The sequence below is a fragment of the Sorex araneus genome, chromosome 3, assembly GCF_027595985.1.
Source record: "Sorex araneus isolate mSorAra2 chromosome 3, mSorAra2.pri, whole genome shotgun sequence".
Taxonomy (NCBI): Eukaryota; Metazoa; Chordata; class Mammalia; order Eulipotyphla; family Soricidae; genus Sorex; species Sorex araneus.
The window spans coordinates 9,281,974-9,300,058 of record NC_073304.1 but is presented as its reverse complement, the minus strand read 5'-3'; the positions used below and the strand labels follow the sequence as shown (position 1 = coordinate 9,300,058).

At 64.5% G+C, this 18,085-nt stretch overlaps 1 protein-coding gene across 2 annotated transcripts in view; it reads left to right on the top strand.

Moving 5' to 3' along the window:
- The window catches only part of RIN3 (Ras and Rab interactor 3), a 94,058-nt gene that overhangs the window by 61,217 nt on the left and 14,756 nt on the right, over positions 1–18,085 (top strand). For both annotated transcript variants that reach the window (XM_055132426.1, XM_055132427.1), the window contains exons 4-7: positions 1,896–1,968; positions 3,102–3,193; positions 6,769–8,268; positions 10,182–10,490. In XM_055132426.1, coding sequence (XP_054988401.1) covers positions 1,896–1,968; positions 3,102–3,193; positions 6,769–8,268; positions 10,182–10,490 — 1,974 coding nt within the window. The remainder of the gene's footprint in view (positions 1–1,895; positions 1,969–3,101; positions 3,194–6,768; positions 8,269–10,181; positions 10,491–18,085) is intronic.

The following is an 18,085-nucleotide window of genomic DNA, read 5'->3' as shown; positions in this document are numbered from 1 at the left end:
CCCCGAGCAGAGCTGGGTGAGGCCCCCAGCAAACCCCCCTGAGAGCAGGGCAGAGTGCTGAGTGCGTGTTCCCAGGCCCCGAGCCCCGCTGAGGACTCTCCTCTAAACTGCTTTCCCAGCGGAGAGGGGGCCTCCTCCCAGGGCCGCCGGACGCGCTGCTGGACTCAGCTCCCGCCGCTCCACACTCCGTGTCATCCTGCCATCGCAGTGGGCTGACATGGGGGTCCCTGCTCCCTGCTGGGGGCTCTCCCCACTGGGGGGCAGGCTGGGGTCAGGGGCTCTCCCCACTGTGGGGGTGGCTTGGGTCAGGGGCTCTCCCCACTGGGGGTGGGCTGGGGTCAGGGGCTCTCCCCACTGTGGGGGTGTTCTGGGTCAGGGGCTCTCCCCACTGGGGGTGGGCTGGGGTCAGGGGCTCTCCCCACTGGGGGTGGGCTGGGGTCAGGGGCTCTCCCCACTGTGGGGCGGGCTGGGGTCAGGGGCTCTCCCCACTGGGGGGTGGGCTGGGGTCAGGGGCTCTCCCCACTGTGGGGGTGTTCTGGGTCAGGGGCTCTCCCCACTGGGGGGTGGGCTGGGGTCAGGGGCTCTCCCCACTGGGGGTGGGCTGGGGTCAGGGGCTCTCCCCACTAGGGGATGGGCTGGGGTCAGGGGCTCTCCCCACTAGGGGGGGCTGGCTGGGGTCAGGGGCTCTCCCCACTGAGGGGTGGGCTGGGGTCAGGGGCTCTCCCCACTAGGGGGGGCTGGCTGGGGTCAGGGGCTCTCCCCACTGGGGGGGTGGGCTGGGGTCAGGGGCTCTCCCCTCTGGGGGGTGGGCTGGGTCAGGGGTTCTCCCCACTGGGGGGGGCTGGCTGGGGTCAGGGGCTCTCTCCCCACTGGGGGGGTGGGCTGGGGTCAGGGGCTCTCCCCACTGGGGGTGGGCTGGATGTTGCGTGAATAGTCTCGGTCAGAGGCGCAGAGACAAGACACGGGAGGGGAATGCAGAGAGCACAGAGGGCCAAGGCGTCGATCTGACCCAGGCGAAGAGCGACTGCCAGAGGCCTCCTTTTCTAATTTTTATCAGTGATATCATCACAGAGAAAGAATCACTAGCAAGAGTACAAACAGTTGTAGGACGAGCATTCGTCTAAAGAACATCAGGGCATACATGGTCTTGGCAAAGCTACGTTGTCAGAGCTATGTTGTCATGATTAAAAACATCAGAGATTGGGGGCTGGAGTGATAGCACAGCAGGTAGGGCGTTTGCCTTGCACGAGGCTGACCCGGGTTCGATTCCCAGCATCCCATATGGTCTCCTGAGCTTCACCAGGAGTGATTCCTGAGGGCACAGCCAGGAGAAACCCCTGTGCATGTGACCCAAAAAGCAAAAAATAAAAAAAATAAAAATAGAGAAAGATACGGAGCTGGACACGTAGGCACTATAGATCACGTCTCTATAGATCTATAGGCTCTATAGATCACCCATTCCCGTGGTCAGTTACACAAAAAACAGAGAGAAGGCTCACACTGATACTTGACGGTCAGTCCAGATGACGGATGTGTGAGAGGGGGAACTGCTGCCTTGTACTGCCGAGATAATGCGTGACCAGGTGGGCGTGTGAGAGCATGCTGTACTTCTCCAGATCATCGGACTCGCACGTTTTTTACCTTGCCCACTTAATGCAAAAGTGGGGCCTCGGAAAAATGGTCAAAAATAAAATAAAATTAAATTAACCACTATATTCTCAAAAAAAAAAAGGTGGAGCCTCGGTTCTGCTTCCTGCTTGCAGGGCAGCGTCCAGAGGCTCGTCCTAATGTCCTGGCTGGGGGCTGGGGCTGGGGGGTTTTCCCCACTGGGGTCGAGCCAGGGGCTCTGCCACTGCGGCCTCAGTCCATCCTCTGCCTCTGTCCCTCTCCCCCAGTTCTGTACCTGGAAGGCTCCGTTCTCGTGTTTGAGGACCTCTTCAGGCTGGTCGCCTTCTACTGTGTCAGTAGGTGAGTGCTGGCTGGCTGCCGAGGGGGGGGGGCACCGGCGGGCCCCCAGAGGGCGGGGTGCAGTCCAGAGGACCAGGGAGAGGGGCGGGCCCTGGTAGCCAGGCCAGGAGGTGGAGGTCAGGCCCCATCTGCTCCCACCGCCTGCCCCTCCACCCTATGCAGGCCCATCACCCCCTGACCCCAGGCTCGTCGGCCCCAGCTTCCCTGCCCACCCACGACGACTCTGCAGAGCACTGGGAAGTGCGGGTGGGCCCCGGGGAGGCCGTGAGGACCCCCGCAGTGCTGGAGTAGTGGGTCTGCTCAGCCCGGGGCTGGCTCGGCTGCTTCTGGGCCCCAAACACAGCACAGCTGCAGTCACGCCATGGTCACGGCCACGGTCACGGACACAGCCACAGACATGGTCACAGTCACAGACAGTCACAGACATGGTCACAGCTGCCATCATGGCCCCAGACATGGTCACAGCCACAGTCACGGCTATGGTCATGGCCATAGTCACAGCCACGGTCATGACCATGGTCACGGCCATGGTCATGGCCATGGTCACAGCTGCCATCATGGCCACAGTCATGGCCACAGTCACAGACATGATCACAACCACAGTCACGGCCATGGTCATGGCCACGATCACAGTCACAGCCACAGGCATGGTCATGGTCAAAGCCACGATCACAGCCACAGTCACGGCCACGGCCATGGTCATGACACAGTCAGGGCTACAGCCATGTTAGTCTCCGGGGACTGAGGAGAGGCATGTGCCCGCACCAGGGCAAAGGCTGCATGTGGGACCCTGGGCAGCACGGGCCAGGTGGGTGGGGGAACTGTGTGTCTGCAGGGGCGTCTGTGCCTTGGGGCTCTGAGGGGCTCTGAGTGTGTGACTGTGTGCCCCTGGGCATGTCTGTGCTCACAGGGAGGGAGCGTCCAGCCGTGCCCCCTGGGGAGTCCAGCCGTGCCCTCCGGGGTGTCTGCCCACCCGCTCACTGGTCCCTCCTCCAGCCGAGCCTTCTCCCCAGGCCCTGCCTGGGCACGACCCCACATCTCTGGCCCGTCCTGGGTGCACCCAGAGGGTCTGTGGGGAGACCCGGGGGAGGCGGGGTGCCCTGAGCCGGACCCTGACCCTCCCTGTCTTGCAGAGATTTACTGCCCTTCACCCTGCGGCTGCCCGCAGCCATCCTGGAGGCTGGCAGCTGCTCCGAGCTCGAGACCGTCGCCAGCCTGGGCCTGGGTAAGTGCTCTGGGGGCCTGTGGGGACCCTTCAGCCCAGCCCCCCAGCCTGTGACGCCCACACATACCACACTGAACCCCACATTCACCCCCACACACCATACCCTGCACCCCACAGTTCATGCGACATGTGCCACCCTCCACACCTGCACCCCAGGCTCTGCAGCACACGTGAGACGCCCGTGTTCGCACTCGTGACCGTCTGCTTGCCGGGCGGGTGCTCCAGCTCCTCTGATTCCTCCTCACACACACACACACGACAAACTATGGGATTGTGTGGCTCATGCTTGGAGACATCCCCACACCAGTGTAGTCCCAGGCATGGCTCCGATCACAGTGCTCGGTTCACACCGTCTTGTGTACTTCTGCGTTCTTCTTTCACCCGTGTGAGGGCCTCACGTGGGGTCGCTGGGGAAGGGCTGAGCCCCCAGACCGTGGTCCCCGCAAGGCCTCAGCTCGGTCTGTGTCCCCGTGCTAAGACACCAAAGTCCCCAGGCCAGAGAGGGAGGACAGTGGGAGCGCACTCGCCTCTCAGGCGGCCAATCCGCATCCCAGCACCACACCTGGCCCTGGGTCACTGCAGGAGGGATCCCTGAGCACCCCTGGGTGTGGCTCAAAACAGTCCAGTCTTGGCTGAGAAACTGGCCAAGGTGCCCAGTGAGACGGGTGGAGGGAGCCGTGTCCAGCCGAGCAGGTGTCCCTGCCGCCGGACCCCCCGGGAGAAGGGCCGAGACTGCGGCCCGGATCTAGGGGCTCACCCCTGAGAGGAGGGGGCCCAGGCCTGTGCCCCTTTCCCCTCCGTGGGGTCAGCCCACCCCTCGTCTCTGCAGCACACGAGACCGTCCAGCCCCTAGGAGCAGCGGCCCACGGGAAAGTGGGAGAAGCCCAAGTTCTGGAGGGGGGGGGGGCTTTCTGGAAGGTTCTCAGCCATCCTGACACCCCCAAGGGCCAAGAACTGCCAGGCAAGAACAGGGGGGTGTTTGCAGGCCGTCCCCCACCCCAGGAAGGATGGGACGGAGACGGGGATCTGAGGTGGCCGGTGACCGCGGCCCCCAGGCCCGGCTGTCTCTCCCCCGCTGCCCAGCGCCCGGCACTGCTGGTCTCTCTGCTTCTGTCTCGGCGTTTCCTTTTCTGCTCATTGCAGCGCCCGGGCCGTGGTGCCCACACCCCCGCCTGTGCCAGGCCACTCACACTTGGCGGCAGTGCTGGTCCCGGAGTACCCATCCGGCACATGGGTGATGCCGAGGACCGAACTCAAGAACTCCTGTGTGCCAGCCGGGCTCCAGGGGGGGGGGCATGAGCCCTGCACCTCCGCCCGGGCCCCTGTGCCACTCACGCCCAGCCCCGCCAGCGCGAGAGCGATGGCTTCTGGCCTGCCAGGCGGCGTGAGAGCCTCCAGGGCCGGGGCGCGTGTGTGGCACAGACACAGTCCGTGTGTGACCCCCACGCAGGCCTCCCACCCGACAGCTGTCCACAGTGCTCCCGGGGCGTGTTGCTTGCATTTCCCCTTAGCCCATACAACGAGCACTTTCCCTGGGGGAGTCACTGACCCTCCGGCCTCAATGACTCTAACAGCCCCGAGGTGGGAAACCATTGCCCACGGGCGCCTCTCTGGGTCCCGCCAGCAGCTGAAACTCGGACCCTTGGGCCAGCCACCAGCCCAGGGCCCCCCGAGGTGAGCCTCCTCCTGCGTCCTTGCCCCTGGCCCTGCGGTTGGTGGGCGCAGCCAGGGGCACCCGCGAGGCCTTGGCCCGAGAGGTGCCGAGAAAGGGGGTGTGGCTGTTGGGAAACGCCAGCCTCCGGCACGGCATGGCGCAGTTGCATCGGCTCAGGTGCCCGCAGCCCTGCGGCACGGCGAGGCTGGGCTCTTCCGCTTCTCCCCTGCATGGCATTCTGCAGAGAAAGTTGACCTTCTTCCTTTTTTTTTTGAGCGTCACCCACTGTGTGGCTCCCCACAGGCCTCAGACCTCAGGGTGCCACTCCCTCGCCCCAACTCCAAGCACCCTGGCCGGAGGGTCTCTGCCTCTTGACCGGCTCTGTTTGGGGGCCAAGACGTGGTTCTGAGCCCCCACAAGCCCATTTCTCTGAACCCAACGTCTGCCTTCTGGGTTTTGGTTTGGTTTGGTTGTTTGCTAGTTTGGGGGCCACACCCGGCCATGCTCGGGGTGACTCCTGGCTCTGCACTCAGGAATCACTCCTGGCGGGCTCACGTGGACCATATGAGATGTCAGGGATCGAACCCAGGTCGGCCGCGTGCAAGGCCAGCGCCCTCCCCGCTGTTCCATGGCTCCGACCCTAAGCCCAAACTCTGACCCATGCTTGCCAGATGGTCCACACCTGAGGGGTGCAAGGGGGCTACTCAGTGAAGGACTGTGACTCACCCTGAAGTGCTCCAGGGCGACCTCTGCCTGGATGCTGGAGGTCCCTCCCAGCTCTGCTCTAGGGACCAGGCCGTGCCAGGGATCGAACCCAGGCCTCCTGTGTGCAGAGCACACGCGCCATCCCGCAGAGCATCTCTGCCCCTGGGCCTCTGCCTCCCCTCCGCTGTTCCCCCACCTCTCCCTCGTCTCCCCCTCACTGGCCTTTAGTCATCCCCCGGTGGTGCTCCATCTGGGGTCTGCGGGGGCACCCAGCAGAGCAGAGAGTTAGCCACTGGGGTCTGAGGGAGACAGGGTCAGGCGCCCCCGCGCCCCCAGACAGGTGACCTTTGACCTGAGGTCGGGCGAGGGAGTGACTCTGCCAGGTGACAGATGGGGACAGCGTCCACTGCAAGGGCGAGTGACTGCCCCAGAGAGCCGAGCGCAGAGCCAAGGGAGATGCCCTGGCCAAGCGGGGACCCGGAGATGTCCCCACCCTGTCCCCTTGGGGGAGCTGTGATGGGCCCAGCAGGGACACTGATGCCCCTTGTCAGAGCCGGGCCTCGTGAGGTCGCCCCTCTCCCCACGTCAGGGAACTGTGATCTTGCCACCTGCCCGCGTCTGGCCCACGAGGGAAATGTGGCAAGCTCCAGGGACAGAGCCGGGCAGCCCGCGGGTCTCTGAGTCACACCCTGCACGCCCCTCTCAGCCGAGAAGGTGCCACCTCCGGTTCCGGGTGGTCCTTTCGGAGGGCTCGTGCTGGTGTCCCTGAGACAGCAGGAGCTCTGGGCAGGGGCTGCGGCCCAGAGGATGCCGGGGAACAGCTGCTGGACCCAGGCCAGCACCCCGGCCCATTCAGACACGGGGCCACTTCCTGTTGGAGGTGAGGGGATGGGAGCCGCTCTACCAGGATGGCCGGTCTGAGCCCACTGTCCACGCACGACCCACGGGTCGGGCCTCCTCCACGCACAGCAGCTGAGCAGCTGAGTCGTCTCCGCCTCCATCCCAGCCCCCGCTGGCCCCCCGCCCAGCACTGGGGGGAGGGCCGGGCGGGCCCCTGGGACCTTCCCCTGCGAAAGCAGGAAGTGGTGGGAGAGGTTTGAAACGGTCCCGGACCGAGCACAGCGCGCGGGGCCCCGTGTCAGGTGGACGCCGCGGCCCGGAGGGCCCCCCCCCCCCCGCACCCCGGCTCACCGCCGCCCCGCTCTCGCCCCTGCAGGCTTCTGGGACTCCTCGCTGAACCTCCGGGGAGGAAGTGGGAGCCCAGCGCAGCCCGCCGGGGACCCCGGCCCCGGGCCGCCCCCCGCCGCCAGCCTCAGGCCCGCTGCCCACTCCCCCCACTGCGCGTGCGAGATCGAGCTGTCGGCGGGCACCGACCGGCTGTGGTTCGTGAACCCCATCTTCCTGGAGGACTGCAGCGGCCCCCCGGGCCCCGGGCGCTGCCCCCGACGGCCCTCACCTCCCGCCTCCCAGGCTACCTCGCCCGCCTCCAAGTGGGCCCCGCGCCGCCCCGCCCCCCCGCCCCCTCCGGCCCTGCCCCAGGCTCCGGGGCCGGCGCGGCCACCTCCACCCCCTGCTCCTGCGCCCGCCTGCCCGCTGTCCACGGCCCCCGGGGCCGCAGCCCTCCCGCCTGCCCCTCCAGGTCCCGCCCCCCGCCTTGCAGCCCAATCCCCCGGACTCTGCGACCCCCGGGGCCAGCCCCCCATGACGGCCTGCGACAGGCCCCCACACCCCCCGGCAGGGCTGGGCCCCCTCAGGGAGGAAGAGGCCCAGCCGGGGCCCAGCCCCCTGCCGACCCCGCCACCGCCCTCCACCCCCCCAACCCCCGCCAAGAAGACCCCCCCGGCCGCCCCTCCGCGGCGACGCTTCTCTGAGAGCACAAGGAAGGAGGACAGGCGGATGGCCGCGGAGGGAACCCCGCCAGGGACCACGGCCAGCGCCGGCCACGAGCCCCCAAGGACACCGGAGCAGGGGCAGGAGGATGCCGCCCCGGCCAGCCAACCGGACGGGGTTCCCGAGCTGCCCCCGAAGCCCCGGCAGCCCCCTGTACCGCCCCCCAGGAAGAAACGGCTCTCCCGGCAGCTGGCCTCCGCCCTCCCGGTCCCCCAGGAGAGCGCCGAGCTGCCCGCGGAGGGGGAGGAGACCCCCGAGGAGAAGCCCCCGCCCGGCCCTGCCCGAGAAGGGCAGTGGCCGCCCTCCCCCGCCGGGACTCGGAGTGGCCCCCAGACCCCGGCCAGCGCCCGGCCCCAGAGCGCCCCGGAGCTCAAGGGCTCGCTGGCCTCCCTGGCCGAGAGCGTGGGGGCCCCCGCCGGCGGCGGCGTGGCCACGGACCAGGACTCCTACTCGACCAGCAGCACCGAGGAAGAGCTGGAGCCCGTGGGCAGCGCCGCGATGCGCAAGAAATCCTCCCTGATCCTGGGCAAGGCCCGGCACCGGCTCAGCCTGGCCAGCGTGAGCAGCGTCTTCCGCGCGCTGCTGTCCACCAACCGCAAGCTCTACAAGAAGGTGGTGGAGCTGGCGCAGGACAAGGCGTCGTACTTCGGCAGCCTGGTGCAGGACTACAAGGTGTACAGCCTGGAGATGATGGCGCGCCAGACGTCCAGCACCGAGCTGCTGCAGGAGATCCGCACCATGATGACGCAGCTCAAGAGCTACCTGCTGCAGAGCACCGAGCTCACGGCGCTGGCCGACCCCGCGCTGCACGCCGACGAGGAGCTGGGTCAGTGCGTGCGTGCGTGCGTGCGTGCGGGCATGCGTGCATGTGTGCGGGTGTGCGTGCCTGCGGGCCTGCGGGCGTGCGGGTGTGCGTGCGTGCGGGTGTCCGTGCGTGCAGGCGTGCGGGCATGCGTGTGTGCGTGTGTGTGGGCGTGCATGCGTGCAGGCGTGCGATCGGGCGTGCAAGCGTGCGTGCGGGCGGGCTGGCCGCAGCAGGGCTGTCCCTGGGCTCACTCACCACTCAGTGATTCATTCTCTTTTTCTGTTTCCTTTTTTTTTTGGGGGGGGGGTGTTGCGTCACCCCCGGCGATGCTCGGGGGGTTACTCCTGGCGGTGCTCGGGGGACCAGAGGGGTGCCCAGGATGGAACTCAGGTTGGCCGTGTGCATGGCAGATGCCCCACCGGCTGTACTGCCAGCCACACCACTCAGCTGGTGGGCCTGAGATTCCGGAGCTCTGCCCCCCCGGGGGGCGGGTACTGCTTAGACAGTGGGCAGACCTGGTCCTGCACACAAGGGTCTGGGCAGGACCCCCGGCTTTAGCTGGGCACCCAGGGGCAAAGAGCTGCTGGAGGGGCCGCCACCGGACTAGCGGTAGGGCTGCCTGGAGCGGAGACGGAGGGTCCCTGGAGTGTCCAGGCCACCACCCTCTTGCTCTGTAGCAGAGGAAACCAGGCCTGCAGGGGCGGGGGGGGGGGCTGAAACTGATGTGGGACCCCGGAGGCAGGCCTGCAGGGGCTGCTGACTGTGTGCCCCCACTCCAGGTCGGCTGTAAGAGCTGGGAGTGGCTACGGCTCCTCGTATGGGCTGGAAGGAACGATGGGGTAGGGATGCAGGCAGCAGGCTGGGGACGCAGAGGAGAGGGGGGACCCCTCAGGACTTGGCAGTTCGCCTGTCCGGGCCCAGAGCCAAGACCTTCCTTCCCCCTGGCGGGCGGGGTTGGGCCCCGAGGGTTCCCAAGACTGAATTGAACGCCACCCAGCACATGGCGTCCAGGGGACACAAGCTGGAGTCCTCGTTCAGCCCCTGCTGGTTGTGACTCAGCCCCTAAAGTCCCTGGGCCCAGGTCCAGGGTTGCTGGCCAGGCCAGTGGGACGGGCCAGAGAGGCTGTGTGAGGTTGCTCGGCAAGGCCTCTGCTCCACTGACCGTCAGGGGTCCCTCGGGGAAGGGACACGTGGACAGTGAAGGAGCAGCCACTGCGAGCTGTGGGGGGTTCTCCTGGCCGAGACCCCTGGGCTGGGGAAGGCGTGATTTCTGTTGGGCTGCCCCTGGAAGGCTCTCGGCCGAGGACTGACCGCCAGACACGATGGTTCACTGGCCGCTGTGCTGAGTGGGCTGCAAGCGGGCACCAGCAAACCGTCTTCTCGGTCCTTCCTTAATTGTCACGGTGCCGGGGATGGAACCCAGGGACTCCTCGTGAGGCTCAGCCCCAGCCCCGCCATATGCTTTTTGCTTTGTTCTTGGCCCCTGGCAGTGCTCAGGGCTTACTCCTGGCTCTGTGCTCAGGGATCACTCCTGGTGGAGCTTGGGGGCTCATATGGGAAACCGGGGGGTTCAACCAAGGGCCAGATGCGAGCATGCCAGGCAAGTGCCTTCACCCCTGCACTGTCTCTCACCTCCCTCCCCCCAACCACCGACTATATTCTCCAGACTGATGTCACATAGGGTTGGCATGTGACATCAATCCTCCAAAACCTTCCTGGGCACCCAGAACCCCCGTGTCCAGCTGCCCGCGGCCACTACCCAGCTTGGGGCCGGTGGTGCCCAGAGAGGCCAGTAGCTGAGTGGGTGGCGTCGGGGGAGTTGGGAACATGTCCTTCAAAGATCAGGATGGGGCATGGCCTCGAGGGGGGCACGGGGGCCTAGTGGCCAGCCACCTGCCCTGCCCTGACCCTCCCCCTCCCGCCCCACCCTGCAGAGGCCATCGTGGAGTCGGCCCTGTACAAGTGCGTGCTGAAGCCACTGCGAGAGGCCATCAACACCTGCCTGCACGAGATCCACACCAAGGACTGCTCGCTGCAGCAGCTCAAGGAGAACCAGCAGGTGGTCCTGGGCACCACCACCACCGACCTGGGCGTGACCACCAGCGTGCCGGAAGTGGCCGTCATGGAGAAGATCCTGCAGAAGTTCGCCAGCATGCACAAGGCCTACTCGCCCGAGAAGAAGATCTCCACCCTGCTCAAGACCTGCAAGCTCATCTACGACTCCATGGCGCTCGGCAACCCAGGTGGGTGGGCCGGGGAGCTCCAGGGGCCCTGGGCGCCACCGCCTGGTTGGGGCTGTGGCCCTGTCCCCCGCGGTGCCTTCCGGATTGTGCAGCCTTTGGGGCCAGGACCTGGGAAAGTGGGGTTGGAGCTCCGGGCATCTCTCATGGGCAGCGTGAAAGACCCCTGCAGGGTTGCAAAAGCCAGTCGCTGTGTTTGGGGGGTGGGGTGGGTTCCTCCTGCGGCTGTGATGGGAGCTGGCGGGAATGTATCGGCTCAGGGTCTGGCAAACAGCCGCCTGAGATCACGGCCCCAGGGAGCGGGTGTGCCAGACCTCGCCCAGCTCTACGCTCACTTTTTAAAATTTTTTAATTTATTTATTCATTTATTTTTACAAGCTGTTCACGATTGAATTTCAGGCATCAGTATTCCAACACCCATCCCTCCACCAGTACATTTCCCAGCACCAGTGTCCGCCCGGTTCCCTCCCATCGCCCCCCACCCCCTGCCTGCCTCTCGGGCAGGCACTTTTCTTGTCTATTCTGGATAACCCTTCAGTATCAATATTGCAAACCACGGTGCCCAAAAGGAGAAAGGGAGACAAGGAAAGCATCTGCGCTCACTTTGAGGCCACGTCTCCCCTCTCTAACGAGGGCTGCGGTGTCCCGGCGGAGCCCCCAGGTCCTGGAAGAACCTAAAGCACCTGCTGGGCCCTGCTTCCGAGCAGGGTCACGTCCCACAGTGCTGCAGGTTTGTGGGGGGGGGGGGGTGCCACGGCAACCTGGAGGGTATCTGAATCGTCCCTGATTCGCGTGGGCGCCGAGAAGCCCTCGGCACTGACCTGTGGGCACAGCGTTGGTGAGAGTCCACGTGAGCGCTGGTGAGCGGACTGGGCGCGGTCACGGTGGCCGTGGCTGGGGGAGCACGGAGTGGTGCAGGCTCCGCTCTGCTCTGTGCAGGGATGCGCAGAGCGCAGCACTGATGGGCAGAAGCGCTTAAGGGTTTGTGGCGCGCAATGTCGATCAGAGCGGACGCTCATTGGCTTGTGGAGGGCGGCTTTGATCAGAGCAGACGCTCATTGGCTTGTGGAGGGCGGCTTTGATCAGAGCGGACGCTCATTGGCTTGTGGAGGGCGGCTTTGATCAGAGCGGACGCTCATTGGCTTGTGGAAGGCAGCGTCGATCAGAGCGGACGCTCATTGGCTTGTGGAGGGCGGCTTTGACCAGAGCGGACGCTCATTGGCTTGTGGAGGGCGGCTTTGATCAGAGCGGACGCTCATTGGCTTGTGGAGGGCGGCTTTGATCAGAGCGGACGCTCATTGGCTTGTGGAAGGCAGCGTCGATCAGAGCGGACGCTCATTGGCTTGTGGAGGGCGGCTTTGACCAGAGCTGACGCTCATTGGCTTGTGGCGCTCAGCGTCAATCAGAGCGGACGCTCATTGGCTGTGGAGCGCAGCGTTGATCAGAGCGGACGCTCATTGGCGTATGAAACACAGCTTTGATCAGAGCAGACGCTCATTGGCTTGCGGAGCGCAGCGTCGATCAGAGCAGATGCTCATTGGCTTGCGGAGCACAGCATCGACTAGCAGATGGTCCTTGGCTTGTGGAGCGCAGCATTGGTTAGGGTGGAAGCGCACAGAGCTAGGAGAGTAGAATTGGCTAGAGTGGAAGTTCAGAGCACTCTGTGGAGAGCAGCGCTGGCTGACTCAGTGTCGGTGGCTGCTTCAAAGCCAGCGGGCGGTTTTGCCGAGCTGGACTGCGGTGCTGGCCTTGCTCTGAGGCTGGTGCTCGGCTCATAACTAGTCTCTGAGGAGCTCTGAGCTGTGTGCTCCCTTGCTCCAGCAGGTTGGCCCAGGCTGTGCCCAGGGCAGCAGAAACCCAAGAGAACAAAGCCCTGAGAGACATACAGCAGTTGGGGTGCCGGCCTTGTACATGGCTGACTGGGTTCAGTGCCCAGCACCCCATACGTCCTCCAAGCCTCCCAGGAGTGCTCTCTGAGCTCAGAGCCAGGAGTAAGCCCTGCGTACCGCCAGGTGTGCTCCTCCCACAAAAAAGAAAAATCAGAGAGAGCAAGTCAAGCCTGCAAGAGTTGTTTGGCCTGGACTTGTCAGGGCTAGTGCTGCTGTGACACTTGTCACCGGCTTAGTTGAGGACCAGCAGGAGCACTCGGTAGCCCTCCCTGCTGGGACTGGGAAGGATTCCAGCCTCCCGAGGCCAGGGGTGAAGCTGTAAGAACAGGCAGACGCAAGCACCATGCACCACGGTGCCCGTGAACCTGGACAGGACACTGGCAGGATATCCGGGGCCAGTCGGTCCTGCCCCCGGATGCCTTGTGCAGTAAGCGACCTGTGGAGCCATCCATGACCCCCGTGGGAACGAGAGTTGAAGGGGGGTCATCTTGTAGCTACACAGACCTGGAATCCAATTCCTCACGGGCGCAGGAGGGAGCGCACAGCGGGCTGAGAGCGTGCCTCCCATCCTAGGGGCCTGGACTCGGTCCCGAGCACCACATGGTCAGCCAGGCATCACCAGGAGTGGCCTGTGAATACAGAGCCAGGAGTGGTCCCCCAGCACTGCGAAGCGTGGCCCCCAAACAAGCAGGCCGGAGAGGCGCCCCGGGTTGGAGGTGCTTTCCTTGCGTGCAGCCAGCCCTGGTGGCATCCCTGGCACCGTGTGGATAGGAGCGTGGGCATAGCCTATGGGAGCCCCGGGTTTGATCTCAGGCTTGTGTGGTCCCCCCACACCTCTGTGTGTTTGAGTGTCTGTGTGTCTGGGGCGGGGGATGGGGCGGGGCTGCATTGTGGAGCATCAAAGGCCTTGCTGAGCCAGGCGGGAACTTCTCAGACCTTCTCCAAGTGGGTGGCCCCAGGGCCCTGAGGGGAGGGAGGCCCGGCCCTGGGTGTCCAGCCTGAGGAGCAGGAGGGGCAGTGATGGGGGAGGGGCCTGTCTAGTCCCAGGGGACAGGCCAGCTGGAGTCTTGGAGGAGCCCAGGAGGGAAAGCGCCGGCTTTCTGCCCGGAGTGTGGCCATGCTCAGGGGACCCAGCTGCCTGAGCCTCAGTTTCCCCGGGAAGGGCTGGGAGAGGTCAGTGAGTCTGTGCACCAGCGTGGCCCAGTAACCCTCCCTGCTCAGGGACACCAGGGCCGAGAGCTCTCGGGGCCGGGATGGCTCAGGAGCCATTGCTGGTGCGTCAGAAGCCCGGGGTGTCCGAGCTTGCAGGACCCTCTCTGCTAACCGCCTGGGTTTCCTGGACCCGCTGACGGGCATGACTGACTGAGACGCAGCAGCACAGGGGGCTTCCAGGGGGGTTATTTCCAGGGAAGGGAGGGTATGGAGCTGCAGAGGGGACACAGGGTTCGAGGTACCCCCTCCTGGGCTGAGGAGGCTGTGGTCAGGGCACCCCACCAGGGAGCGGTGGTCTCTCGGGGCCTTTCCTAGGGAGCAGGCCTGCATTGCCCTCCCCCACCCTGGGGCGAGCCCTGGACTGTGTGAGCCCCGGAGGGGGGGCTGTCTCCTGTGTGCCTGCAGCAGCTTGGGGTGCCCTGAGCAGGTTGGGGTGCCCCGCCCAGCACCTCCCTGTTGTCAGCCGAGAGCAGCAAGTTCTGATGCTGAGTTCAGAGCCGGGGTTCCTTTGCCCCGGGTTTGAGCTCAGCCATGGTCTCCAAGATGGTTCTCCTGGGACCTCTGTGTGTGTGTGTGTGTGTGTAAGAAGGACAATGAAACTCTTAGGGGTCGGGTAGGAGGGTCCCGGGGGCATGGACCCGCGGGGAGTTCCTGCCCTCACAGCCTTACTTTCCTCGCTCCCAGAATGGGGCTGCCCCGACCCCGACTGGGGCCCCTGTGAGGCTCCATTGTCCTGAGCATTTGAGCCTCTCAGAGTGCAGTGGCAGCAACCCCCCTCCCCGTCCCCCAAACACAGAGGGTGAGTCACTGTGGTTTCGGGGCGAGGTCCTGGAGGTGCCCCAGGGCATCAGAGGGTCACCAGCAGCTGGGCCTCACGCTGGCCTCACCCCAAAAACCACCGCAGGTTCCTGGTTGACGCAGGGCTGGGGGCCGAGGGGGCGTGTCCACAGAGGGTTCCTTCTGGGGCTGGATGGGGGGGGCACTTTCTAAGTATCTTTCGCCTGGGAGGCAGTTGAGACTCAAAAATCCTCAAGACAAGGAATAGCAGGGCTTGGTGTGCAGTTCTGGAGGCAGAGCACATGCCTGGAACATACAAGGCGGGGCCAGAGCCATAGTACATAGTACATGGTACAGTGGGGAGAGCGTTTGCCTTGCATGTGGCAGACCCGGATTCGATTCCTATCATCCCGTGGGGTGCCCTGAGCACCAGCAGGAGGAATTCCTGGATGTAGAACCAGGCTTAGCCCCTAAGCATTGCCAGGTGTGACCAAAAAAAAAAAAAAAAAAGCCCAAGAATATGCGAGGGCCTGGGGCCAGTCCCTGTGAAGGAAAGAGGAAAATGTACTCGATCGTGGGCTGTGAAAAATCATTCTCCTTTTGCTTCATGTTCCACACTCTCACGCTCTCTGTACCAGCCCGATTCTTCTTCCGAACACGACGAGGGCAAGTTGGACACACCTTGGCCCTCGACCTCTAAACACAGCTCTAAAAGCAGGGCGTCGGGGCTGGAGCGATAGCACAGCGGGTAGGGCGTTTGCCTTGCACGCGGCCAACCTGGGTTCGAATCCCAGCATCCCATATGGTCCCCGGAGCACCGCCAGGGGTGATTCCTGAGTGAATGAGCCAGGAGTGACCCCTGTGCATCGCCGGGTGTGACCCAAAAAGCAAAAAAAAAAAAAAAAGCATGGCGTCTTCGACAGACCCACAGCGGAGTTGTACTTTCACGCCCTGCTTTTACTGGGGTGGGGGGTGGGGTGTTAGGGATGTTGGGGAGGGGTCCGTAGTGTTGGGGGGGCTGCTGGGGGGCGCAGGAGTGGGGACGGAATCCACGTCCCTCCCAGGCCTTTGTGCCACTTCTCGGGTCCCTGAAGCCGTCCCCTTCCTGAGCTGACGGGATCCAGAGTTTCTCTGTCCCCAGTGTCTCGGGGTCTCATGCGGACCTGGGCTTGGGGAACCTCCTCCCGCCACCCCACACCCCCCGCCCCGAGCCTTTGCCCGCCTGTGGTCTGGAGCACCACGTACCGAGTTCCTGTGTCTGGGCTGAGCTGGGTTCTGGGTGGGCCACACTCAGCGGTGCTCAGTCACCCAGGCCACTCCCAGCCGTGGCTTGGGCGTGGACCCGAGGGCCAGTGCTCGCGTGGGTGAGTAGTGCCGGGGGCCCACCAGGGCTGGCCCCTGCAGAGGCGGGGAGTGCCGTGTCCCCACTGGCCCGTGGCAGGCCTGCGGGCCCCTCCCCAGAGCCGCTCTCTGCTCTTTCGCATGAGAGTTCCGCATTTTGCGCTGGCGACAGCTGTTTCCTCAGAGTGGAGTTGTGCTCCCGCGCTCACGGCCAGATCCCAACCGACTCGGGGTGCTCCCCCGGCGCTGACCTGCAGTCCCCGGGGACTGTCCACTGACGGGGGCGCCAGAGCAGCCGCCTCCACACCCCGATGGGGCAGACGTGCTGCGGGGCCCTGCCCCCTGCTCCCCTCCTCCCCCGCAGACCCACTCAGCAGAAGCACTTCCCTTCGCCCCACACCCGCCCCGTCTCCGCTCACACGGAGACCCCCTTCCCCGGCACGGTGCTGGCGACAGGAGTGAGCGGACACGCGTGGCCCATGTGAGACAGGACAGATTTTTTTTGGGTCAGACCTGGTGTTGCACAGGGGTTACTCCTGGCTCTGCACTCAGGAATCACTCCTGGCGGTGCTCGGGGGACTTCATGGGATGCTGGGAATCGAACCCGGGTCGGCCACGTGCAAGGCAAACGCCCTCCCCGCTGTGCTATCGCTCCAGCCCCAAGACAGATATTTTAAAATTGTATTAATTGGCTTTGGGGCCACACTGGCAGTGCCCGGGGCTTCCTCTTGACTGCACTCAGGGGTCACTCTTGGCTGGGCTCAGGGGACCACGTGAAGGGCTGGGAATCCATCCTGGTTGGCTGCGTGCAAGGCCAGCATCTACCCACTGTACTCTCTCCCAGGCCCCAGGACAGATATCCTTAAAATGGCATTTATTTTTTTATGTTTTGACCTTGGGGCCCTATCTGGTGATGCTCAGGGCTTGTTCCCGACTCCGGGCTCAGGGATCATTGCTGACTGGGCTCAGGGGACCATGTGGGATGCCGGGGCTCCATCCGGGTTGGCCGCAGGCAAGGCCAGAGCCCTCCCCACTGCGCTATCTCACTGACCATGTTGGAAACAGGGCAGGCTGGGGCCTGGCTTCGGGTCACATCCTCGCAACAGCAGGAGAGGGCCGGCCTGAATCGCCGATGTGTCCCACTGGAATGTTCCAGAAGGGAGCTGCTTCAGATGGACAGGGCATGCGTCTCTAGCTCTGTGTCCCGTAGACTCCAGAACCTTCTCGGATCCAGTAAGCCTGGCCAGCTGCCTTGCACAAGGTGGATTCACGCTGCCAGAATTTCTCGAACCATCTCTGCAGTCTCTTTGACCCTCGAGTCCGCCCTAGGACCACTTCGAGGTCCGAGACTCCATCCGGGCTTGGTCCTGCTGTTTATTCTGAGCATCAGAGATGGGGAAGCTGCCGGAGTAACAGCTGGGCAGGCATCCTCCCAGCCAGCCCCTGCGGACCCCGCCAGCCTCTTTCCCCCCGGCTTGTCCTGGAACCCCAGAGACCTCCCCCCACACACACACACAAAGTGGGAGTGCTGCGTTAGCCCAGCAGAACCCGGGGCTGGGCTGACCCACGGCGCCCTCCTGCCTCCCCAGGACGCTGGGCTCTGAGATGCTCGCAGAGGCTCCGCTGGCCTCGGGCTGTCAGGGCCCAGCTGGGCCCCTCCCGCCGGACTGAAGTCAGGACGCTGATTTTCTCAGGGATGACACAGTGCCCAAAGCAGAACTGAGACTTAAACGGCATCTGAAAAAAGGCCCAAATCACCAAACCGCATGGTTTCAGGGCCCTCAGCTTCTCCATTCATAGCAGGGACCCAGACACCCCCAGCCCAGGGCGCCTGTCTGTGATGCTGGGAGCGTTCCCGTGGGATGCTGTGTCCAGTCCTGCCCACTGAGCTCCCCAGCCAGATGCTGGATCCAGTCCTGCCCATTGAGCTTTCCAGCCAGATACTGGATCCAGTCCTGCCCATTGAGCTTTCCAGCCAGATGCTGGATCTGTTCCTCTAGATCAGGGACCTTTGGATCCCAGCCTGCAGATAGCAGCTGATTTAGGAAAGCCTTTTTCAGAGAACACTGCTGGAGTCTGGGGGCCTCTCCCAGCAATACCCGAGGGGGTCGCTGCACGGGCCTGGGGAGGCTCAGAGCCGGGGCGCCAGCTCAGCCAGGGGTCCAGCCGTGGGGTCCTGATTCTCCTCAAGCCAACGCAGGTTTGTCTGAAGCAGCCAGGACGGTGACTGCGGCTGGTTACGGGGGCTGTTGGCCTGCTGGGACCTAGACGGTGTGACCCAGAGGGTGACAAGTGTCCTCGGGCCCCTGCAGAGAGCATTTCCCAAGCCCTCCTTAGACGTAGCTTCCTAAAAGACAAACCTTATATATTTTTTAAATT